The 24,431-nt window shown below is 38.1% G+C and overlaps 1 protein-coding gene across 1 annotated transcript in view; it reads left to right on the top strand.

Moving 5' to 3' along the window:
• ANO2 (anoctamin 2) overlaps positions 1-24,431 on the top strand; it is a 205,885-nt gene that overhangs the window by 153,905 nt on the left and 27,549 nt on the right. Inside the window, exons 15-20 of the mRNA XM_050895205.1 lie at positions 390-464; positions 6,143-6,344; positions 10,959-11,070; positions 12,412-12,469; positions 13,337-13,437; positions 23,156-23,304. Of these exons, the coding sequence (XP_050751162.1) occupies positions 390-464; positions 6,143-6,344; positions 10,959-11,070; positions 12,412-12,469; positions 13,337-13,437; positions 23,156-23,304 (697 nt within the window). The remainder of the gene's footprint in view (positions 1-389; positions 465-6,142; positions 6,345-10,958; positions 11,071-12,411; positions 12,470-13,336; positions 13,438-23,155; positions 23,305-24,431) is intronic.

The raw sequence follows: 24,431 nt of genomic DNA, 5'->3' as shown, positions 1-24,431 counted from the left end.
CTGAAGTTTTACAAGAAACAATTCAGAATAAATGATTGAATCTTGCTTTGCCTAACTGTAAAGGGTGAATCTTAGGGCTTTCTCCTAATATTATGAAATTTAGTATGAGCTGAATACATTTTTTCAAATACTAAAATCATAGTTACATATGATATTTTCTGATTTTTTCAGACATTTTCCATATGTCTTATTTACCCTTTTACCCTCTTTTCTCTCAAATTAAAGTCTGCTTTAAAATATCAGTGTTCTAAATCTTATAATCATCTTCAAAATTACAACGGGAGTAGGGGAATTGAGAACATTTTTCAATAACAGATCTTACTAACTCTAATATTTGCTATTGTACAGTTCTGTAATGTCTGTTATTTTATCATTGTGTTTTGTCACAGGATGAAAAGGAGAAGCTGACATGGGGTGACCGTATGCCTGGATATGCAGCAAACTTTGGATTGATTTTATTTATGGTAATATAATCTGCATTTCTGCACATTTATTAGGTGTGAGAAATTTTGCAATGAACATCTTGAGTGGAATCCTGAATTAGTGTTCTCAAAGACGCTAAAAATCTGAAGAAAGCTAGGGTTATAACCTACAGTTCATGAGAAATACGTGTCCTAGGAATCTAGACAGATTCATAGAGCTCAATGCCTAGCTCCAGCTTTATTCTCTTTTTCCAAAGGCTGCTTATGAGAGGACTGTTGGCTGGATGACTTGCTGTAATGACAGCAGCTCGTTACTAGCTGCTATCTCTCCCACAAGGTTTCTGCTCCATCCTCCATTATCTGATGAAGGGAAGCCCACTGTGTATTTGCTTGTGCGCACAGTATTGCGGATGCTCTGTCAGAATGACATTCAGAAATGTTGACCCTACTGAACAGGTGACAAACAGGTGAAATAAATCCATTACTAAGAAGTATTTGTCCAACACACATTCAGGGATGAACTACACTGTAGTCAAGGAAGAACATGGTACACAATCCTCACCTGAGAACAAGAATAAGCTGTGCAGGTCATCCAACTGTAAAGTGTGGACACCACTGTCCTAGTGAAGTTTCCAACAGACCATAAACACATCATCAAGCTGCTAGACTTTGTAAACAGCAATAGGAAAGCCTGGCTAACAAACCTTAAATTACATTGTCAAGGATCCCATTATCCCTCTGGTTACAGAAATTACTGAATGAAAGCATGTATTCACATCTAGAGTCAGTATAAAATGGCAATGAAATATGCCAGTTTACACCACAGGAGAATCTGACATGGGAAATTTACTTGGGGACTAAATTATTTTAAAACATTAAGTGAATTTCTAATTTACTGGAATTTGCCTATACTGCAACAGATGTCCTGTGAAGATTTAATTTCTTTTTCTGACAATCGAAAACATTTTATATTCACATTGAAGTCAAATTAATGTCTGCATTTTTATAAATACATATATATTTATGAAGATATATGTATTGTATATTAAGTATATTTTCTGTACATATTAGGTGTGTCATTCATATATATATGTATGTACTTACAACGTTTTGAGTGAGTTTACCGTCCTGAGGCCATACCAGACATTTGCTTTTTAGACAGAACCTCTAACTGGCATCAGTTGTGACTTTGCTTAAAGCAGAGTATACTGAGTATGACTAAGCATATAGCCCTGATTTAGCTTTTACAAGTCATTCTTTTGCAGACAAGGTGCTTACATGTGCTCTTGACTTTAACCACGTTTAAATCTCCCCTAAGCATGAGCTTAAAGTGCTTTCCTGAGTCATAGCCTATGTATTACACTCCCTGCTTACTGTAACATCTCAGAGAGATTTATAAAGATAAAATGTGGAGCTCTAATTCTTCAACTTCTGTTAGTGACTAGTGGAACTATGCTGGCTTTCATCATTTGGAGAAGTGGCCACAATGATTTTTTTAGAATATTTTGAGCATTAGTCAGATGTAAGCACTTACAGGAGACAACTTACAAACCATGCACGAAATTCAAGTCAGCTCTTGATGAGGGAGAGCCAGCTCTGCTTTCCTACGTGGAGATTACAATCTGCTCTTTACTGTATGTGATGTTTCTTTTTTTTCTGCTAGATTAGTTAAACAGGGATTGGAAACACCAGACTAAAGTTTGCTGTCAGTTTGTGCAATAGAATTGCACTGAGGAAACTAAATTGGTCTCTTCTACCTCTGTTATTATTCACACAGACTAATTTTTTTAGCTGTAAGCACTACATACATAATACGTGATGAAATCTTGAATTTACGTGTGCGTGTGCATACCTACAGCACACAGACATGGAAGACTCAGACACAGATATGCACACACATGTGCTGCAATTTCTAGTGCTGCAGAAGTGATTGTTGAATTTTTAATACTAACTTTTCCAGGCCCAAAGGATCTGACGGCACAAACCCATAGGCATTTTCCATGAAGATGTCTACATTGCTATTGAATGATGCTGTTGTGTTCTGTCCGTCCTTCCCCCAGTTTACATGGCATACTTTCCCTGATGATTCTTGAAACTGCTAATGGCTTTCTTATTGTAAAACCTTTTCTCTTTATTTTTCATTTGTGTACTTCTTTTGTGTACTTCACTTCTGTGAATCCTCTTTCAAGAACTGTGTTGTGGTTTTTGTTCTTTATGGCTTTTCTTCTGTCTTTATTAAGCTAGGCATGCTAGGCATGCTGTTTGTTTCTTTAAAAGTGCAAGTTGAAAAAAATGTTGGGTTGGGTTCTCTTGCCCAATCAGTCTTGGTGTTTTACGCCACCAAATAATTCCAAGGATTATTTTACGCATTTACAGATGCTTTAAAATCTGGTCACGGTTCTTTTGTTGTACACAAAGCCTCACTTGACTGCAGAGGGGGCAGAAGATCCAACCTTGATTTAAGCAATGTCTTTTGCAGGCATTTTAAAACAGAAATTCACAAGTCTTATTTTTGCCCAGTAAGACCAGTGGTAGCAGGAGGTCTAGGCTCAGCTTGGCATATACAAGTTTGGCTTGTGTATGATTAGTCATAACATATGTCACAGTTTAGAAACTCCACATTTAGAAGGTACATGTTACAGCAAAGATTTCTGAGTATGTGATGAAAACATTGGTAGCTGTTGGAAGAGAGCAGGATGGCATGGAGCAATGCCATCACTGGAGCCTTTCTTTGGGTTCATTGTGTTTGGCTCAGTCAGAGGAAGGAAGAAAACCAATTAGTGTCATGGCACAAGAGTTCAGTCTGTTCCTTCTTTTGGACTCTATTGCCCTATTCTTACTCACATGGCATAATACTTGACTCTAGAATAGCCCTCCTGGGGAGCCAAAGAACTATTTGGACATTAAATTGTTATCCTACTTGGATGAAGGTAGCAGTCTAGCCCACGGGGTTCCTTCTATAGCTTCCTTCTCAGATCTAGTATGCTTTCCTGTTTGTCTTCATTCATACCAGGCTCAGTAGGTGACCTTTTCTGCAGCCAATTTTCACATCTGTTTCTCAGCAATTCAGTTCTTGACAGACTAGTTTAGATATTCAGTGAAGAAACTGTCTGCCATAGTAGGGGATAGAACTGGCCAGATGAAATGTTGGCAATGACAACAAAACCCAAAGTAGGCACCTGAACAAAAGGTGACTGTCTGATCTGGAATTTGGGCAAAAGAGGTATTTTCAGGAATGGGAGAAATGCTGTGAAGATACAGGAATCATTCCCTCTCAGTGAGCATCTGGGGAGTGAGAGCTATGCTCTCAGTTGCCGTGCAGTCCTACAAGCCCTCCTCAGTTTTCTCTTGTTGCTGGATGCACAGATAATGAAGACTCCTAAAGGAATGTTTTTCCATCTGTGTCTAAGCAGATGTTTAAAAACAGCTGGGCAACTGAGGAGTTTCTGAAGCCCTCGTGCTTTTGCAAAACAAATATCTTTGTTCTTTAAACAAATAAAACATATTTTTTGTATATCTTGCTATCGCACTGCATGAATTGAAAAGGCCACAATAGTGCAAGCCTCTGATAGTATCTCATCCTCCAGTAATCTTCCTCATTGCTATGGATTCCTTAAATCCTTTGGTTAGGTTTAAGAGTTTGCTATTCAACTTCCATGACCTGAAATTTCCTCTTTCTCTATTTAGTGATGACTGTCCTTGATGACTCTTCTTCCTGTACTGTTAAGGTATCATTTCTAAGTGGAAGCTTGTGATGGAGATAGGTGCCTATGGAGGCCCAGAGAGCTCATCATCTCCAGCATGATGCATGCAAGTTTACTTTGCACCTTGTCCACCACCATAGTAAAAATTTCAAAGAAATCCACATAGGAAAGAAACAGAAAAAGAGTATTTGGAAGGTGATTAAGAGGAAGGAATCTGTGACGCAAACTAAGGAAAAGAAAAGAGCTTAAGGTGACTGTGTAGAGGTGGAAGGTGAATTAGATTACTGCCAAGTGGTGCTGTTTTGTTTTCTCTCTTTATTGAGGATATTACTCTCTACTGTAGTGATTGCTTCTGCAATGGGTAAGTTAGGAAAAAGTTCTGATCTTTGTGTTCCTGCACCACTTCTGTCATAGTAAGAGCTGAGCAGATAGTTTGACATGAATCAGATTTTTGTCTGCATGTTTGGTAGGTAAGTCAAAAGAAAAAAGAGAAAAATAGGCAGAAAAATTAGAACTGTTTTCTCAACACAATGAAAACTACAAAAGGAAAGGAAATAATATTTTATGCCATTTGAAACATTTTCATTTAAAGTGTTTTATGTTTAGACTTTTTTCTTTAGACCAGTATTTGAATGAAAAATATTAGCATGAAGCAAAAACTCATCATTCACCTGCATTTCATTTAAAATTAATGAAACATTACTTTAAAAAGTGAAAATTAGGTGTTTTACTAGATCTAACATTTTATTACTATTTTCTCACAAAATTTATTTGTGAATTTCATCTGATATCTCCAGGAGTTTCTCCAAATCATTATTTTTCAGTATGTTTACTAGTTCTCCATTAAAACAAAATGTGCTCAGTTTTCATCTTCAACCTTTAATATAGCTCTGATTCTTGTTCTGGTTCTTTTGCAATAGTACTTTTTCATGAGGCAACCTTCCTCTGTATACAGGAATTCAATAAACTATTGCTGAGTCATTAAAATGAACTGTTAAATTTCCTTAAACCTGTGTTGTGAATCTGGGCCTCTAGGCCCATTGAAATAATTGCGATAGTCTAATCTTTCACATTTAGGTAGTCTCTTTCATCTGAGGATCGCAAGATGTTTTACCTAAAATAATGAATGTACATTGGAATTCTTGCCAAAGGCAAAAAAGAAAGAGAAAAATGTACCCTCTCCCCCTTTCCTGCCATGGCTATGAAAATTTGCTATTTTTTATTGTTATTTTATTGATTTTTTTCATTGTGGGGTGGGGTTTTTTTTGAAACCAGAATACTACAGCCTTGTGAAATTCAAATTCTTCTTGTGGGAACTTGACCTTAAGTAGCAGGGCTGACTTCCCTCATCTCATGGGTCAAAGCCAGCCCATGAAGGATGCCAGGATACCAACTGACTTCTGGGACAGAAATGTAAAGTGAAGCCCTAGTAACCCTGTTTAGGTCAGTCTGAAAAGAATATTAATAATAACAAGGGAAACATTTATTTATGTATTTAGTTAGTTGTTTGTTTATTTATTTATTTATTTAATTTGTGGCAATAGTTGAACAAACACAACTGGAGAGTAAGGTGCCACTTCCGCTGTGCAGAGGTGAAGCTGTTTCAGGCAGTAAAGCCCGTTTACTTGACTGCACATACAGGTAGGCCCTTCAGTCCAAGCCATCTGAACATATTGCTGGATAAAAGACCTTGCTTAATACCTGCATTTGAACCCGAACTACCCGAGTTTAACGAGTACTGCATGAATAATGTGTGGAGCTTTAATCAGAGAGGACATGCACATCTTCAGGAATTGTTGTGCCAGTTCAGAGTTCTGCATCCATTTTCTTTGTTATGTCCCTGTTAGAGAGTTTTGAATTCTCATATTTTAATTTGATTATCCTCATATTACTGTGTTGCTCTAAAAAATAACCACACAATGCCAATTCATGGAACAAACCCAACATATCAGTCAAAGCTTCTATTTAAATGCTAGTATCAAACTTGAACTAATCTATCTGTACGTTTCTTTGCAGATTATGCTGACGTTTTCAGCAGTGTTTGGTGTGATTGTATACCGAATTACCACAGCAGCAGCTTTGTCATTCAGTGCAAATGAGACAACCAGGTCAAATGTTCGAGTGACTGTGACCGCAACTGCTGTCATCATTAACCTCGTTGTGATACTTATACTTGATGAAATTTATGGAGCTGTTGCCAAATGGCTGACAGAAATTGGTAAAACTATCTCACCATATTCCTCATTAGTACATTACATGTATTAACACGAGAATATGCAAGGAGGGTCTAATAGGAATATTTCCCACTGAAGAGTGCCAGTGAAAATATTCAGGCCTATGGGGTAAGATGCTCAGACATGCCTCTGTGAACTAGGGGTCTAAGCCGCAACATGCAGTGTGCCACTAATAGGACTAATTAGCCTGGCCACAATACCATGTTAACGTAGCTGTGCTATTTCCAGGATCTCAGCTGGTATTTCTGCATTGCGCTGGCTCTGTGCCAAGATCCACTTATCTAGAGCTGGTTGAGAATTTTTGACCTGGTATGTATTTTGATATATATCTTTACCTCTAGGAGCTTTGTTTACTGAAAGTCATTGGTTTGTTTCAAAGATGTTGCTGTCTCTGGCAAAGCTACATTGGCAAATGCTTATCATGTTATTTTGCTGATGTGATTTTTACCAGGTCCTTACCACTTAAAGGATTTTTTTGCCATTATAGGGGCATGTCTGGGCTGAATTTTTTTATAATAATATCTATTTCAGTTAGGGGTTGGATTTTTTTTTTTTAATGTCGTCGTATTGTTACAAGCCTGATAATGTATTTAAGTCTTTTAAAGGCAAGTCAGTCCTTTGACTATTATAGGCGTTTAGGCTACAGTTTTGTTTTGTTATATACGTCAGGCCAAAGATGTTTGCTGATAGGGCCCTAACATGAGATTCTTATAGCTGTCACCAAATATTGTTTCCCACATTTTTATACGTCACTTCTAATTCTAAATGCTTCGAAGTCTAGGAACATAAAGTAAATTATTCAAAACACTGAAAATCAATCAGCAACCACAGATGCCTTTAACTGTAGCAAATGCTCTACCTGTCAATTTTGGGCATCTAAACTTAGGCATCCAAATTAGAAACTTTTTGATAATTGGAGCCTGACTCAATCATTCAAAATTGCAGATTCCCTCCCTGTAAAACCTACAGTGATGTGAAGCTGGCTGGAACTAGCAGACTTCAGATTAAAACCTTAGGAACTCTTAAGACTTGTGCTTCTTATTCTCACTTTCTCAAGACACTTTCAAAGTCACGAGTGAAAATGTCTACTTTAGTCTTATTTTCTGAAGAACGCCATAAACTGAAGTTTTGTAGTTGTCATAATAGAGGTCCAATCCTGAATTTTTGAAATATGGTCCTGTGGTTTTACCAGTAAGGAAAGCCTGATAGTTTAGATTAAATTTGTAAAGTATTTGAAAGAAATTAAGACAAAGCAATTCATTTTCACAAAATGCCACTATATGGGGTTAATTTGTTTGTTTCTGTTTGGAACCAGCTTTGGGCAGAAAGTAGCAGGGTTACACAAACGAACTCTGTTCTAGCGGCATAAGGAAGCTCAGGCTTACTGTCCAGGCCAAAATTGTACCCAGATTTTCAGCTTTCATATAACTGACAAGCTGCTAACTGTGTGTGACCTGATCAATTCTGTCCACTGCACCTGCCCAGGTAAGAAAGGGCACAACTGTTAAGGCATGACACTGCTGTGTGGAAAGAGTAGGAAGAGATGAAGGTGAGGCTTCTCTCTGGCAGTTTCTTGGCAAAAGTTGGGAAGTGCAAGCCACTGCCATTGCCTCTCTGGGGGAAGCACAGAAGGAAAATCTGTCCCTTTGAAACATGCACCACTCTGAATTGTGAAAGAAAGAAGAATTTCTTACTTGCTGATTATTCTCCCCCTGTCACTTTGCATTTAATTCTAATCCTGCTATCTTTATTTAGGCGGCATTCCTAATTAACCATCAGATATTTTGTTTAAGAAGGATCCGGTCTGAGTAATCTCTAGTGCTACAAATTACATGAGTTAGAAAGTTCATTCAGGCAGCTTTCTCCAGTGCTAGGCTCAGATGCCAACTGTAATCACAATGTTAAAAAAAATTACAATTCATTCATGCTGATAAATGCTCCTTACCTTGTGAACTTCCATTTTGCTGAGCAGCGCAAAACATACTCAATTCTCTTTTCACACTGCAGTTAATCGACAACCTGAGGAACACACTTGTTGGGCTGGAGGCACAGCTCTTGACAGCATAGGTTTCTATTCCAACCCCAATCACACTTGAATCTTTGCTCAAGTGAAAAATTAAGTGCATCTGTAAGCACAAGAATAGTGCCACTGATAGCAATTGCATTCTTCGTAGGATGAAAGTAATGCATCTGCCTCAATACGTGCTGAATCAGTGCTTGGGGGAAAAAAAGTAATAATATTGTTGTGATCAATACAGAGAGCTCGTACAAGATGCACTAGGACTCCATGCACCTCTTGTGGATCCAGCAAAGCAGGGCACTGATGCCCCCTCACCACAGATCAGATCAGCCAAAGTGCAGATTATATCCTGGTATTCTCAGACCGAAGATGTCATCTTCAATAATCAAGTGGTGTCAGACTTGACTTACAATTCATTTGATCACTTGTAACTTCCCTTAGGTCAAGGAAGAACCACTCAAATGGGGACAAAATCAAAACTACTTGACTTTGTGCCTTATAAAGGCAGCAATTCCTTCAGTGAGCTAAGGCCCATGCCCCAGATATCTCAGCTCATTCTCTACCTGGAAAGTTTCAGCTGCCCAATTTTGGTGTAACATGCTGCACAACCAACCATATATTATGAGTGTATCTTTTTTTTTTTTGAAAGTTTTCTCTCTTAGTAATGCATCTATTCTGGCTGGATGCATTTCTTGTGTAGCAGACTCCACTAGCTAGAGGACAAATTCTATGCATGCCTCTATTGGTATGGTATAGTATATCTGAGTGTGGGGAGGGAGTGAAGTGCTGAGAGAGTCTCTGAAACCATATATGGTGTGCAAATTTTCATCCAGAGGCTGAGCTCATTTTTGTGGGAGTTCTCCATAAGGCAAAGGCTAGGATTTTTCTCCCTCAAATTAAAAGCTGTACTGCTGTTATTTGATATTCCTGTTGCCCTGAGCTGTTGTCCTGAGGATCTATCCAGTATATGGGGTCATCTACAAATTGTTCAAATCCTTTGAAGGTTTAATTAAGCTTTTCTATATGTATAGGTGAATGATGGCTTAGGGCTCACCAGATTGTGTATTGACCTTTTATGAAAATATGGTTGAAAGTATCACAAATAAAGCTGGGCAGTACAGACTCATTAGAGTTTTGCTATTCCTTTAGTGCTCAAATAAATATCATGCTTCTTTTTTAAGAAAAAAACCCAAAGTAACCAAAATGCCCAAACTGTGCCCCAAAACAAAACTGTACAAGTACAGCAGTATTTTTAATGAAGTTCTTAAGGCCAGAGCTCTGGATCTACCTTATTATTTCACATTTCTGTTGTGCTACAGAAATTCAGTCAAGAACATACCACAATAAAATTATCTGCTCTCACACTAGTTAACAACTCAGGATGAGCATGGCAATACAAGAATTTAACCCATATAGAATCTTTAAAAGAGGATCCTACTGTCAATTTGAAAAGCCTCTGTCTTATACCTTTGTGTTCTGTTACTAGAAAATTTCCATAGAAATTGAAAATAAATCTGGGAACAGAGTAATGAATACTGAAAATATTTAAGACACATTTTTACAAGTTATCTAAAGAAGTCTAGAAATGTAGAATATGTATAGTGAATGGAGAAGCGTTACCAAAAATGTGCATTTATTTTGCATGGCAATTAACAATTCACTTAATGCCTTGTTCAGAAAGATACTTATTCTTGTGTTTAGTGTTAAGCACATTAACAATCTCATTATATAAAAAAGCTTTGTGCACACAAAGTTAAGAAGGCTTTTAAGGTGTTTTTTCTGGATGAAAGTCTTTGTACTTTGCTTTCATCATTCATGAACTAAGAATATTAATGCTTTGTTATTTCAGTTGTGTAACTGACATACGTATGTTAATATGTATATGCTTATATAAATTAAAGCCATTTATACTGTTTTAGCTTTATGCAATTGAATATCAAGAGCCAATTATTTTTTTCTTCAAGCTCCAGAGAGCTAGTAGAGCCATGTAAATATATAATAATTATTTCTATTATTATTAATAATAATATATACCTTATGTTAATAAAATGTATTTAATGATATTATATAGTTAATAATATAATAGATGTCAGAGTAAATGACAGAGGAGGTCTGTGCTAAGACTGCACAGATGTGGCCTGAAGCAGAGGAAGGTGATGTGGTCTGCCCAGGTCTCTCAGCAAGGCAATGAAAGAGACTGGAAAAGAAGTAATGTATTGTCAGGTCCAGACCAGGTGTCAGGATCTGTTGGGTTTTTTTGCCACCAGAGTATTGGATAGACAGCTATGAGCAACTTGGGATAAGCTGTCAGACGCCTATCAGAGAATCAAGTTCATTATGTTGTCATTATTAATGTTTCTGTCAAAGATTCTTCAATTTCCATCTGGAAATTTGGAAAGACTCTCTGGAAATCAGGAGTGAGTGACAGAGCTAGTGTCCATTGGTACAAATTAAAAGTAGAAAAGAAAAAACAGTATGAGCTCGAAGTTTGCAGGTTGGTGTTGTATTTGCGAATATCAGGGATGTTTACATATTTACTAATTGATTTCTCTGGTTTACTTTTTTTCCCCTCCTCCAGAGGTACCAAAAACAGAGAAAACCTTTGAGGAGAGACTGATTTTGAAGGCATTCCTACTGAAGTTTGTGAATTCTTATGCACCAATTTTTTATGTTGCATTTTTTAAAGGAAGGTAGGATAAATGTCCTGTACATATAGACATTTATGTATATAGATATTTATGTGTATATGTATACACCTATATTAGTGGATCTGTGTTTAAAAATGGGCACAAAAGGCTACCTAACTAAGTCTGGGACTGTCCACCTTCACCAGCTATGAAAAAATATCATAAACAGTGTTGTCTAAAGTTTGCTTTTGATGGCAGGGCATGATGTTGAGTACTGTCCTGTCTCTCTTCTAAGTAGAGCATTGTTCTGAAATGCAACCATTTTAGTTTTATTTCTAAAAATAATCCACACCTCAGAAAATAATTCCTATTAGTTAAAAAATGATCTTGCATTTATGAGTGAATGGTATTGCTTACAGGTCTTCACTTTCCACATTTTAGCAATTTTTTCTTGAAGCATCATTTAGCAAAGAAGGATTTTCCTGTTTCATTTGAAATTATGGAACTACTTTCTCTATTACTTTCTCAACATTTTGCACTATTAGCCCGTATCAAGTTAAATTAAGAAATAGTTATAGTCAACTGAAAGTTGCATGTTTTGGCAAATGAACTGATTGACCAAAAAGCTAATTCAGCTGTCCTGCTAAATAAGTGTGACTTCCTATAGGTTCAGGATCGTTGTCTTTTGGGACCCAGTTATCCACAGTATAACACATGCTTTTGAATGGGAAGCTTAAAATGATTGTTTGCTAAAACTTTGGCAAAAATATTTAAAACATCCTCTGGATTCTGTTTTATACCATTTTTCTGTTCCTTTTGGGGGCTGTAAAGTTTGTTAATCTATACTCTTCACTAATCCTATTCATCATCATTGATTTAAGAATTAATGATACATTTTACCAGCAGTTGTAAATATTGTAAGAAAGACATTAATGAAAAATATCACCAATTTCTTTCTTTTTTAACCATATTTTTGTGTCGTATGGTTATAATAAAGTCAATCTCACTGTTTTTCCCTGTGTAGTCAGAAGAGCCTTGACTGTGTATAGATGTGTAAATAACTCCATTCAGGGCATTATTCAGATACAAGAGAATGTGAGTTAGGATATGTGTTCCCAGTTTTGTTTGTGATCTCTAATCAAAAGAGGGAGATTATTATTATTTTTTAGTACAGAAAAATATTTTATTAAAATTATTTCATCAAGATGTAGTAGAAAAACATTTGTAGAGGCCTACTACTTTGAAATAATTTTATATAATTGAAGTTGAATAGATGTCGAGACTTTTAAAATTCATGTTGAAGTAGCTAGTTCTGAAATATTTTGGCTAATATGAATGGTTATGTTGTTAAAGTTAACTTTTTTCCTATTTTTATTTTATTTCAAATATTGTTCTTGCTTTCAGATTTGTTGGCCGTCCTGGTCATTATGTATATGTGTTTGACGGCTATCGAATGGAAGAGGTAAGTACATACGAAATTCAAACAAAAAAATCCTTAACAAAAACAGATATGTGTACAGTGTATTTCAGTGGAGTCTAGACAACAAGGGAAAAATAGAAAAAATGTTAAAACAAAATGTTAAATCTTGAACATAAATAGACAAAATGCAAATTTTCCATCTGAGGCACCTGTATGTTCTTTCTTTCTGCAGTTTTGAGTACTTCGTGGTCTTTCCTAGGTGAAGCTTCACCATTTCTATGCTTTACAACTGGGCACTAAGGCACAAATATTACATGATTTGACTGAGGCCCATGGGAAATCTATGGCAGAGCCAGAACTTGAATCTGGCTTCTCATTCTGTAGATCACTAGAAGCCTAGCAATTTTAATAGCCTAAAAAGCTATAGCTATTTCGTGCTAAACCTGTAAACATTTTTTTGTTGTTCCAAAATTCCTTTTAACTGCTGTGGGTATTCCCTTGAAAATCAATAGACGTACTCAAGGTTTTACAATAAAGCTTACACATAAGTCTTTGCAATATTGAAGACTTTCTTCCCCCTTGGGAGATATCAGGTTGGAAGACTATTGGTGACACTGCATTATGTTTATTACATTGATTATATAGTAAATATTTTAAAAGGAAATATAGTAGCCCCAGGGTACAGTAAGTTCTTTCAGAGCTCTGCATGTTTTCCATAATGCAGTTTTATGAGTGGAGATGAAATACCTTGTTAAGCATAGAATTGCAATGATCAATGAGCCCCGTGCTCCTGCGCAAATTGGTGGCAGGGGTGATGGGCACATATAGACATCGGTAGCTCTCCCAAGTGGGTACTTTTAAATTAATTCTCTTAATCCCTTCACACTCTATGGTTTTGTTTAATTACAGTGTGCTCCAGGAGGCTGTTTGATGGAACTCTGTATTCAGCTGAGCATCATTATGCTTGGAAAACAACTGATTCAAAACAATCTGTTTGAAATTGGAATCCCGTATGTATCCCAGCCTTCTCCATTACCATGCGTTATTCCTGTGACACAGTAAATTAAAGGCTTGATCCTTATTCAGCTGAATGGGACTTTTGCCACTGCCTTCAGTGGGTTCTAATTGAATGTGATGATAAATCACATTTTTGGTTGTGATAAAATGATCTGGCTGTATTTTATGTTGAATAATTGGCTATATCTGCAGTAAATGGCTTAAAGAAAGTGATTGAATATATTAAATAATTGATCTAAATTAATTTTAGAAACCTGGGAAAACAGGCAAGGTATGATAGATCTCTTGGGAAGTTTTAGAGAAGGTTTCAGAGTAGCAGTATTGAATACAAATTAGTATAAAGTGGAGGAGAGATGGCGTGGAGAAAAGCAATAGCTCATAAAAGATGTTAAAATGTGTTACTTGATCTATGACTATTTTATGGGTCTACAGATGAAGTCCACATATTTCTAAGGTGCCTGTATGTCAGTATGTCACTGAATGATGCAGGAGCTAGAGTATAGGAGAGATGCTGACACACTGCTCAGTGGCTGTCTACCACAGGATGCTTAGTGCACAGTGTCCTCTCCTCCAAATACAGCAAGAAATCTCTCTTGGTCTGTCTCCAGTGTCAAGGGGGTCTTCAGGCACTGAGAATCCACTGAGAATGTCCTGCTCCTGCCTCTTGGGAGGTTTGCTCTTGTTTCTGTTAACTGAATCATCCTTGCTGGTGGCAGTGGTCTGTGAAATGTTGTATTAGATGAAGAGTCTGGCTTAGATGCAAGCCTCAACTCCACTGAAGTTAGTCAGAATCTTTCAACTCTGGTGTCAGTAGCTTTTGGATCACATCCCTAAGGAAGGCCTTGAAGATGCTAACTAGAAACCAAGATGAGTGATGCTTAAAAGGTTATGAAATATTTTTAAAATGAGCCCTTTTCCTCCCTTTTCCTAGCGAGAACTTTTTTTTGGAAGTAATTTAAATAGAGAGAAAAAAAATTTCCCAAACAAATCAAATGTGGGTTATGGATGGTTTCATTATTCTTGTGTCAAAGTTCAATAAGAAGGTCTGTTTTCTGTCTACATCTCATTGAGTTTACAGTTTATTTTGAGAAAAGAGTGGTAAATCATTCCCAAAATATCTGACATGTTGAAGGCTTAAAGCTTTCTCAGTGTAAACCTGGTGTGATTTTTTCCCCATCTTCCAAAAACTTACTGCTACTGGACTTTTTTAATGGGGATTTTATGATGTTAGAAATACTGTACTTATTATTTTTGACTCATGAAAGCAGATGGTAATCCAGTCCAAACAGAAAGTTCCTGTCAAATTATTTCTCAATTCCCTCACGACAACTCTTGGTGCAAGAATGTGACAATTTAATCCCATTTTTCTCCCTCATTTCTGCTTCCCCACCCTTCTGCCAACAATCTATGGTGGCCTCAATTTTTAAAACTGAATAACTGTTTAAAAACAAACGTACTTTCATCCTCTCGTTCCCAGAGAAATACCTCATTTTAGTCACAATGCTATCTTGTCATCCTGAAATAGGCACATCTGGTTTTCCTTTGCTTGTCTGCATTCTCAAGAGAATCACGTGTCTGTCTGTAGGGCTCGGTCCTTCTCACTGGACCTGTTTGCACCAGGAGAAGCATGGTGCTTTACTGAACACTTAAGTTAATTACATCAGTTAGCCTTCTATTTCTGCATGGACCACTCTACTGGTTTGGACTAGAACCTTAATGATACTCTGTTCTACCTCATCTGCCCCACATACACAGGCACACAGACACACTTTGAGTACTGATCGATCAGATTTTCAGAGGGCTGTGCATAGGTCTGCTGGACACATGTAAATCCAGATCAAAAGGGACTGCAAACATGCATGTGTTGCACAAGTAGTAGTTCTGGCATGTCTGTGTCTCACACATAATCTACTACGTTTATACATGCTGTTAGGAGATGTGACAGATGTATAGATAAACATACCCTCGCTCTCTGCCCTCCAGCCTTCTCATCTGGCTTCCTACTGTATCCTATTCTCTCTGTTCTACTACCTGTTTTCCTTGGTAATCTCTTACAGTCAGCTCATCTCCTCTGTTAGATCATCCTTTTTCTACTGATAAGTTTTTTATTTTCCTTCCCAGGATATCTCTGTCTTCATCGGGCCCTTGTTCTATTTTCCGGTGTCTACTTTTGCACAGGCTACGCACTGTGATGAACAATCCTGTGGCAGAAAGATATATCAATCTTTTCTATCTCCAGTTTCAGCAGCTGCATTTTTTTCTCCCCCTTGTCTTATGCCTCTTTGGAGGGAATGAGAGTCAGAGTGAATAATATAGATTCTTCCATTGGCTCCCTGTATTTTCACTGAGGGCAGAGTACAAGTGCTGCAATCAACCTTACCCATATGGAGAGGAAGAAGGGACTATCATTAATGGTGATTTGTTCTTCAGAATCTGGAACTGTCCTCTATATGTCTGTAACATGGAAGTATCTCTCTGCTAAGTTATATGATGACCCAGATAAAAGAGTTTTCTTCATTATTGAAATCTCGGGATTTCAGGATTATCTTCAGAAAACTTTTTGATTTTATTCACCATAAAACCCAAGGCATTTTAATTGCTTTGCAGAAGATCACAAAGCCTTACTCCCATTTGCTGTCTCTTTCCCTCAAAAAAATACTACTAAGTAGATGATAGACTGAGTTTATAAGCAACAGCCATCCGTTATGTCTCTAGTGCCCCAAATGTTGCCACAATTGGGAACCATCATTCAATGACTTCGTTCTGGCTTATCCACGGTTAGTGCTGGCTGAGGAGTTATGGATTAAAACTTCAGATGGCAGCCCTGCATTGTTTGGGGTCATTGGGACACATCCTTCCTTTTTCCTTCAACTTTTCTGGAGAAATTGCTGCACAGCTACAACAGATGTGACTTGCCAGTCTTCTAAATCTTTCTGTGATTTCTTTTTCAATTTCTGCACCCAAGAATATCAAAACAGCTAGGTAAATGCAACAACATTTGAAATATGGAAAAGTAACCCTTCTTGAATTGAAATGTGTGTTCTGTGGGGCTGGAATTCACTAGTTTAACAGATGTAAATATGCCACAGTTCACTCAGATGTGTCACATATCACAATTCTTTTATTGTTGCCACAGGAATTGACCCTAAAAGGATGCAGGGCTTGAGAGCCTTAAACTAGAGTTCCTTTAAGACTCCTTTTCTTCAGTTCTGTTCTTCTGAACTTATTGAAAAAAATCCGTGTGGTTATTTTATTACTCTCTGTCTTTGACCTTGGTGATAAATCGTTATGGTGAAATCCTGGCCCTATTGAAGTCAATGGCAAAACTCCCATTGAGTTTAGTGGGGCTATGATTTTGGCCTTTTTATTCAACATCAGTTTCCATCACTTACTTCAAAATGCACCTAACTATGCTGGATGAGAATACCAAGAGTTAATAAAATCAATTTAAAGACACCCTTTCATAGCTATTATCTTTTATGTTGCTTTTCACCTTTAATAATTTTTTTTTGCCTTTTTTTTTTTCTTTCTTGTTTTTGGTTGTTGTTTTCTTCTGTGTCATGGTTTAACCCCAGCCAGCAACTAGGCATCATGCAGCTGCTCACTCACTCCTCCCCCCCGGTGGGATGGGGAGGAGAATCAATAACAAGCAAAACTCGTGGGTTGAGATAAGAACAGTTTAATAATTGAAATAAAAAATAAAATATAATAATAATAATAACAATAAAAAATTAATGAAAAGGAAGATAACAAAAAGAGAGTGAAATATAACCCAAGAAAGACAAAAGATGCACAATGCAATTGCTCACCACCCGCTGACCGATGCTCAGTCAGTGCCTGAGCAGCGATACGCCCCTCCCTGTGAACTCCCCCCAGTTTATGTACTGGGCATGACATCATATGGTATGGAATATCCCTTTGGCCAGTTTGGGTCAGCTGTCCTGGCTGTGTCCCCTCCCAACTTCTTGTGCCCTCCAGCCTTCTTGCTGGCTGGGCATAAGAAGCTGAAAAATCCTTGACTTAGTATAAACACTACTTCGCAACAACTAAAAACATTAGTGTGTTATCAACATTATTTTCCTACTAAATCCAAAACACAACATTATACCAGCTACTAGGAAGAAAATTAACTCTATCCCAGCCAAAACCAGGACATTCTGTTTGAGAAATCAATAAACCCCAGACACAACTGAAATTCCCATAGAATCCAGGAGGTCTGAGCGTGCCAAGGAAGCATGACTATACCATAAATTTGTGGAACAGAATGAGAGATTAAAGTCCTTTCATTCTCCCCCTGCCTCTTTCTTGTACCCCCTACCTGTGAATATGAGAAGGTCTCTCCTTATGTGAACAGACCGTAGGAATATGACTGAAGAAAAGCCTGGACCTTCAGTGCTCCTTTCCCAAAGCAGCAAACAAAATTACAGGCAAGGACACAAGAGTCTGAGTCACTGCACTTCCTTTTCTCTAGACACCAGTGCTCCAGCTACTCAACCTAATAGTCTTTTTTGTCTAGCTTTCTCCCTATACCCTTTTCTGTCATGCTACAAAGGAAAAAGCATCAACTGGAAGGACAGCCTTAAAAACCACCTGATACAAATAATCATTCATCCCTGGCAGTTGGATTCTAGGGGTTTTCTGTCTTTTCATGTAGAGTCTCTGTTTGCACCTCTGTTCTAGCAAGTACTGCCTTGCAATAAGAAATCCAGTTCTTGGTGACTGTCACAGGTGATCTGCCTTTGCAATACCCAAGGGCATTTGTTAACTGAGAGTCTTGAGAAATTGATAAACTGATCCTGAGTTCCAATCTTTCTGGCAAGCTCTGGTGGAGATGCATCATGAGGACTGCACGGCCACTAAAAACACGAAGACTTGTGCCAACAAAATAATTTTCCTGCATCTGTCCTATTTCAACCTGCCCCCCAGCTGCCCTGCCTCTCCAGCCTCTATACATTCCACTCTGTCTCACTCCACAAATTTCTCATTTTTCCCAAGTCATCATCATGTCTTCCCCTAGATCCCCCAAGTACTGCTACTCCTTTTTACCGTATAAATGGAGCAACTGTTGAGTCATCTGTCTGTTTTTTTAAAAGAACGCTTCGTGTAAGTGCACCATGTGCTTGCAGCCCAGCCAGGATCACTTTGGTTTTGATTTCTCTATTCTTTTCCTCATCTTTTTTCTCAAAAGCTTGTGGGTTTTTCAGAGGTGGGACATTTTCCTGTAGTGATTTTATGCTCTCTTCAGATGCTGATTACCTTGCCTAATGCGATGCTTATTGGTTATATTAGGAATTATGAACAGCATAATTAAACCATGTTCCCACCTCTTATCTAACACAACAGTTTGGTGCCAATCCCTTGTGAGAAACTGCAGCATCATTTTTAACTGCTCTAGATATAGCCTTCTGACAAAAATCTGTTCTTCATTTTCTTTCTCCCTGAGCCTACATCCATTCTTCTTTCATGCTATTCAGCCTCCTTAAGAAGGTATCTTGCTTTTTGGTGTTCACTGGCAAAAGGACCAGAAATAATGGCTATTCTACAGTTCTACAGTTTTTTCTGTTTGTCCAGATTCATATGGCTATTAGTGGGGTCATGAAACTTTGCTGCTTGTGCCTCTTCAGCACAAAGCTTCTCGGAGACTCCTCCTGAATGGGAAAACCTATCTCTTTCTCACTGGTGGGGCTGCCTGGCATGCAGAAATCAGAAGCTGAAGTAGCTCTTGATTATTACTGTCTGTCAACTTTGTTTAAAAATGTTGATCTGAGTAATTAAAAAACAGGTTTCACAAAAGTGCATTTAAAAAGCTTACTCAGTTTTAATAACACAATCATATGTGCAGCTATAGATTTCTGCAAAACTCATTTCATTGCCCTACTGCTGTATAGCTGGAGAATAACACTGTGCAAATACCTGTTCTCTGTTCCTTTAACTTTCTGACACATTTCTGCTTGGTTTCAAACTTCCCATGCTTGGATATGACACAAAGGTACATTTTTTGTGGAAAAATCGAAAGAATTAGTTTGGCTTGCTTTCAGTTGGTTGATCCTTTAAAAATTACATAAAAATAAAAATAAGAACATTCTTCAAAGCTTGACTCAAAATGGTTAAAAGTGCCACTCCTCATGCCTGGCTTATAGATAGCCAGATGAAAAATTAAAAATTATTCCGAGTAACTGAGCCCTGGATTTAGTGTATTCCCAAATAAACATTAAAAACAACAACTATTGTTTTAGTTACTGGGTTCTCAGCGGAGTTATGTCTATTCATTAAACTCCATAACTCGACTCTGTGGTGCTATAACCAGAGGATTAGATCACACATGCACAGACTTCAAATCTAAACACACCCAAATTTTATCTAAGCTGCTGCACACTGACAGCGAGATGCTCTTCAATCTCATCTGCCCACAGAAATGTGAGGGACATTTATAGCTCATATCATTTTATTGGAACAGAAATCAGCACTGTCTTGAACTTATTGTTCACTGTCCTCTGAGAGTCCCTCACATTAGGAAATTAATTGGGATATGCTGGAAGAGCATCCTGGGAATTCTTTGATTGTTTTAAACCCTGCCCCCAGTCTCCTACCCTCTGAATACTACATCACCTCTGTCACAGACAAGTTCCCTTGATTGCCATAAAAGCAGAAGGGGGAAAGGAAATTTTAGTGTCTTGAAATGGCTGAGTTTGCATGATGTAGAAGGTAAATGTCTTTGTAAGGATCCATCTAATTCTTTCTTGTGAAGTATTTTAGATCTCCCCATCCTTTTATTAAAACTGTGTCAACGGAATGTTCTAGGTACCAAAAGTATTTGATTAGCCCCAATATATCTGGGTATTGCCAAAGTACTGAGGATGTTACCATCAGACTTATGAGCTACACCTTAGCTGCACCTGGAACAAAAGCTGGAGTTGATCTGTTGATATTCGCAGCTTTGTGATCCTGGGACTGACAGGGCCTGATGCAATCTAGATCTATTTTAAGAGTGTCTGCCAATCCCCATTTCCTCCGTACTGGTAATGAAATTGAATGGGTCCTGTAAACACTGGTTGATGTAGAAATTCTGCAGCCACTGTGGTCATTTCCAGGCTGCTATAGAGCTTTGTGCTATGTGGTGACACAGTGTTCCTGTGTGGCTCAGTGTATATTCAAGAACAAAGCAATAAACCTACCCAGCAAAGCCTTTAGTGTATTTGCCAGCTAGCCTTGCCCTGCTACTTAAGTTAGGGTCTGAGAAAGTGGTTCTGCTTAACTGGAGGTACAAATGAAAACCTCTACCATTTCCCCATATACTCCTGTCTCCAGGCCACACACCTCTAGTTCAAAGGATTTATCACAAGCTGTGGGGGAAAAGTTTATGGGAGAGCCCTGCTTATAATACTGGCAAAACATCACTGGAATTAATCTGGATTTTCACTCATATGGCACATATGTGAAGAACTATAAAATAATGTCGTGCATATTTATGAAAGATAAATTTCATCTGCAAAATGAAGACACACAATAAGTATAAATCTTGATGTTTTCTGCTAATTCAATGTATTTCGCTTCCTTAACTTTGAAGAAATATCTAATTCTATTGCATTTTTCCATGGGAATTTCTCAATGTGTAAAATAGCATGAAGATATTGATACATATGCATTTAAAATGTCATCTGTGGGGGGCATTGGGAATACTTTTCTTTTAGAGATGGATTCATTTTACTCTGGGATTATACTGCTTATGAAATTCATGTATTTGTCAGTGTTGTGAAATTCGTATCCCCATCTCAGTGGGACAGTGATTGATACTACTGTTCCTACTGGGGTCCAAAGAAATACTTGCACAAATAATTGCTCAGCTATGTGAGTAATTTATAGTCTGGCCAAAAGGGATGATGTTATTGTAAAACGTGGTCAAAATGAGAACCTCTGATACAACCTCTTCTGATCTATGGGAGCTGGGAGACATAACGGATCTGTATTTACTCAAGAAATGGTAGGAAACGGTTTTGCTTTTCTGCTTCAGAGGCAGTGAAAACTCACCAGCACAGTTGGTCTTGCAAGATGTATACTTTTCAGGTAGCAGAAATATTTCCTGACAGAAATTGGGAATTTCCAAGTCTCACCATAACAGTGGTTGTGTGCTAGCTCAGTGTTCCACCTTTCTACACACTGTGGCATATCTGAAGGAAAGTTCAGAACCTCTACAACTTTTATGAGAAATCTCTGAAGGAAGATTATACAGTTGTACTCCTGGTGAAGTAAGTTTTTCAGGGTCTACATAGATCTGCATACTTTGCCTTATACATCATCAGTAAACTCTCAGGAAAAAAAATTACTTCAGAAATATATATTTTTCACATAAGCATTCAATAAATGTTTCAATTTTGACGTTAGTAGTTATAGAATTCTGTAGTTTCCAGTAGCTTGGGAACAAACTTGCAGAGAAGTTCCAGTGAGTTCCAGTTCTTCCCCAGTGAGTTCCAGTATGGGCTGCATTGTGGAGTACTGAAGAGGCCGTTACTGCATATATCCCAAGTGACACTTTTCTAGCGATAATTTGTTACTGGATCCAAAGTGACTAAGGTAGGATTTCTGTTTATGTAGGACAGGAATGATACACCTCTCTGAGATCAAATTCTGCTGACCTTGCTGAAACTCTCTCATTAATCTGATTCTCTCCGTTAGTTTGAACCCTGTTTGCATGTTAGGTAGAAGCAAGGGAATTGCATTTCTCTGGGATGAAAGGCCATTAGTAAAATTAAGACATTGCTTATACTTAACATGTCACAGGTACATATTTTATTATTTTTATTATTTATAGCATCATTTTGGTTAAACAAAAGAGTGCTTCCCCTTTAACGTTCCACAAGCAACATCTTTTTTTGTCTATTTAGATAAACTCAGGTATGTGTGCTTGTGACAAGAGAGCACTGAAACCTAAAGAGCTGCAGGTGTTTTCTAGTGGTCACAGGGCTGTCTTTAAGTCAATAATATTCATTTTTAGAGTCCTAAATGGCTTTGGACCTATCAGACTCTTGGAGACACTTCTTTTTTTGGTGCTGCAGATTTATTAGCAGAGGTGCTCATTTCCTTTTGCTTTGAACAACAGGCAGTTTTTCTGCTAAAACGTTCACAAGTCCACCAGGTTTAGGAATCAGTACATTCTTGCACCCTTTTTGTTTGGCAATATGTGCAGTAATTTTGACCTTAAAAGTTTACTATATTGGAAGTTCCCAAGTTTCATGGTGAGAGAAAAGTGCACCTATGCTAGATATGTGGTATGAAGGTATCACTTTACCTTCTGGTACTTTTTTTCTTTCTTTCTTTCTTTCTTTCTTAAGGGAGAGATGCTCAGTGTGCTGTTTTTGAGAGTATTACTTATTACTAATATTATTTAGATCCAAGGTGTTTGAGCTTCAGGAAGATGCCCATTCAACATGTACCTAGAGAGAAACAATTGTTTAAAAGTACTGGGTTCAACTCCATTTTAACAGCATTATGCTGTTGTAACTTTCCTCTCGACACAGGAACACAGGGACAGCTGCTCCCAGCAGCCCATCGCCTGGCAATAAGCAGCAACAGAACTTCAGAGGATGGTGTAAACTAAGCCTATGGGGCACCAAAGTAATGTGATATACATTTTGTGTTGCTGCGCAAAAACTTGGGTCAAATCTTGTAGGGAAAAAAAAAAGACTTGGTTTAATCTGAACTTTTGTTCCTCAGGAAGCTAAAGAAGCTCTTCAGGAAGCTGAAGGATGAAAGAACTGAGCCAAAAGAAATGGACACCAACAAATCAAAGGACCCTCAGCAATGGGATCTTGACTACATCTTGGAACCTTTCACTGGGCTGACTCCAGAATACATGGAAATGAGTAAGTTTTCTGAATTCCCTTTCCCTTTCTGCAATAACCATAGCTTTACACAGGACCAATCACCATATATAATATGACTGTATGTCATAAATTGGCATGATAAAGGGGGAAAAAACGCAAAACATTTGTAGTTTGCAGAAATTACATGCAAGACAACAGGGCAATGAGACTACCACATTACCAGCATAGCAATAATGATGAGTCCTAGTATCTGTTAATACTTACACTGTGAGAGTCCAGTGTTCCCAGCTGAGAAAAGTGCATAGAAATCATCCAGCCACAGAATCACAGAATAGCTAAGGTTGGAAGGGACCTCTGGAGATCATCTAGTCTAAGCCTCCGCTCAAAACAGGGTCAGCTAGAGCAGGTTGCTCAGGGACTTGTCCAGTTGTCCAGCTGGGTTTGGAATATTTCCAGGGGTGGAGACTCTACAACCTCTCCGTGCAACCTGTTCCAGTATTTGATCACCCTTACAGTAAAAAAGTTTTTTCTTATGTTTAAATTGCATTTCCTATATTTCAGTTTGTGCCTGTTGCCTCTTGTCCTTTCACTGGGCACCCTTGAGAAGAGTCTAGCTCTGTATTCTTTAATCCACCCAAGAGGTATTTGAACACATTGGTAAGAACCCCCTGACCCTTCTCTTCTTGTGGTACAACAATCCCAGCTCTCTCAGATTCTCCTTGTACTTCAGTTCCTCCAATCCCTTAATCATCTTAGTGGGTCTTCACTGGATTCCCTTCAGTATGTCCATGTCTTTCTTCTCCTGGGGAGCATAGAACTGGAAAGAGCACTCCAGGTGTGGTCACAGTAGTGCTGAGTAGAGGGGAAGGATCCCCTCTCTTGACCTGCTGGCAATGGTCTTCCTAATGCACCCCAGAAGGCTATTGGCCTTCTTTGTAGCTATGGCACATTGCTCGTTCATGTTCAACGTGCTGTTCACCAGGATGCCCAGGCCCTTTTTTGTAAAGTTGCTTCCCAGCTAGTCAGTTCCTAGTGTCTACTGGTGATTGGAGTTATTCCTCTGCAGGTGCAAGACTTTGCGTTTTCCTCTGCTGAACTTTGTGAGATTCCTCTTGGACCATTTCTCCAGCCTGTTAAGGTCCTTCTCAATGGCAGCACAACCATCT

The sequence above is a fragment of the Gymnogyps californianus genome, chromosome 1, assembly GCF_018139145.2.
Source record: "Gymnogyps californianus isolate 813 chromosome 1, ASM1813914v2, whole genome shotgun sequence".
NCBI lineage: Eukaryota > Metazoa > Chordata > Aves > Accipitriformes > Cathartidae > Gymnogyps > Gymnogyps californianus.
The sequence above is the reverse complement of the archived record's forward strand: the minus strand, read 5'-3'. Positions and strand labels throughout refer to the sequence as shown.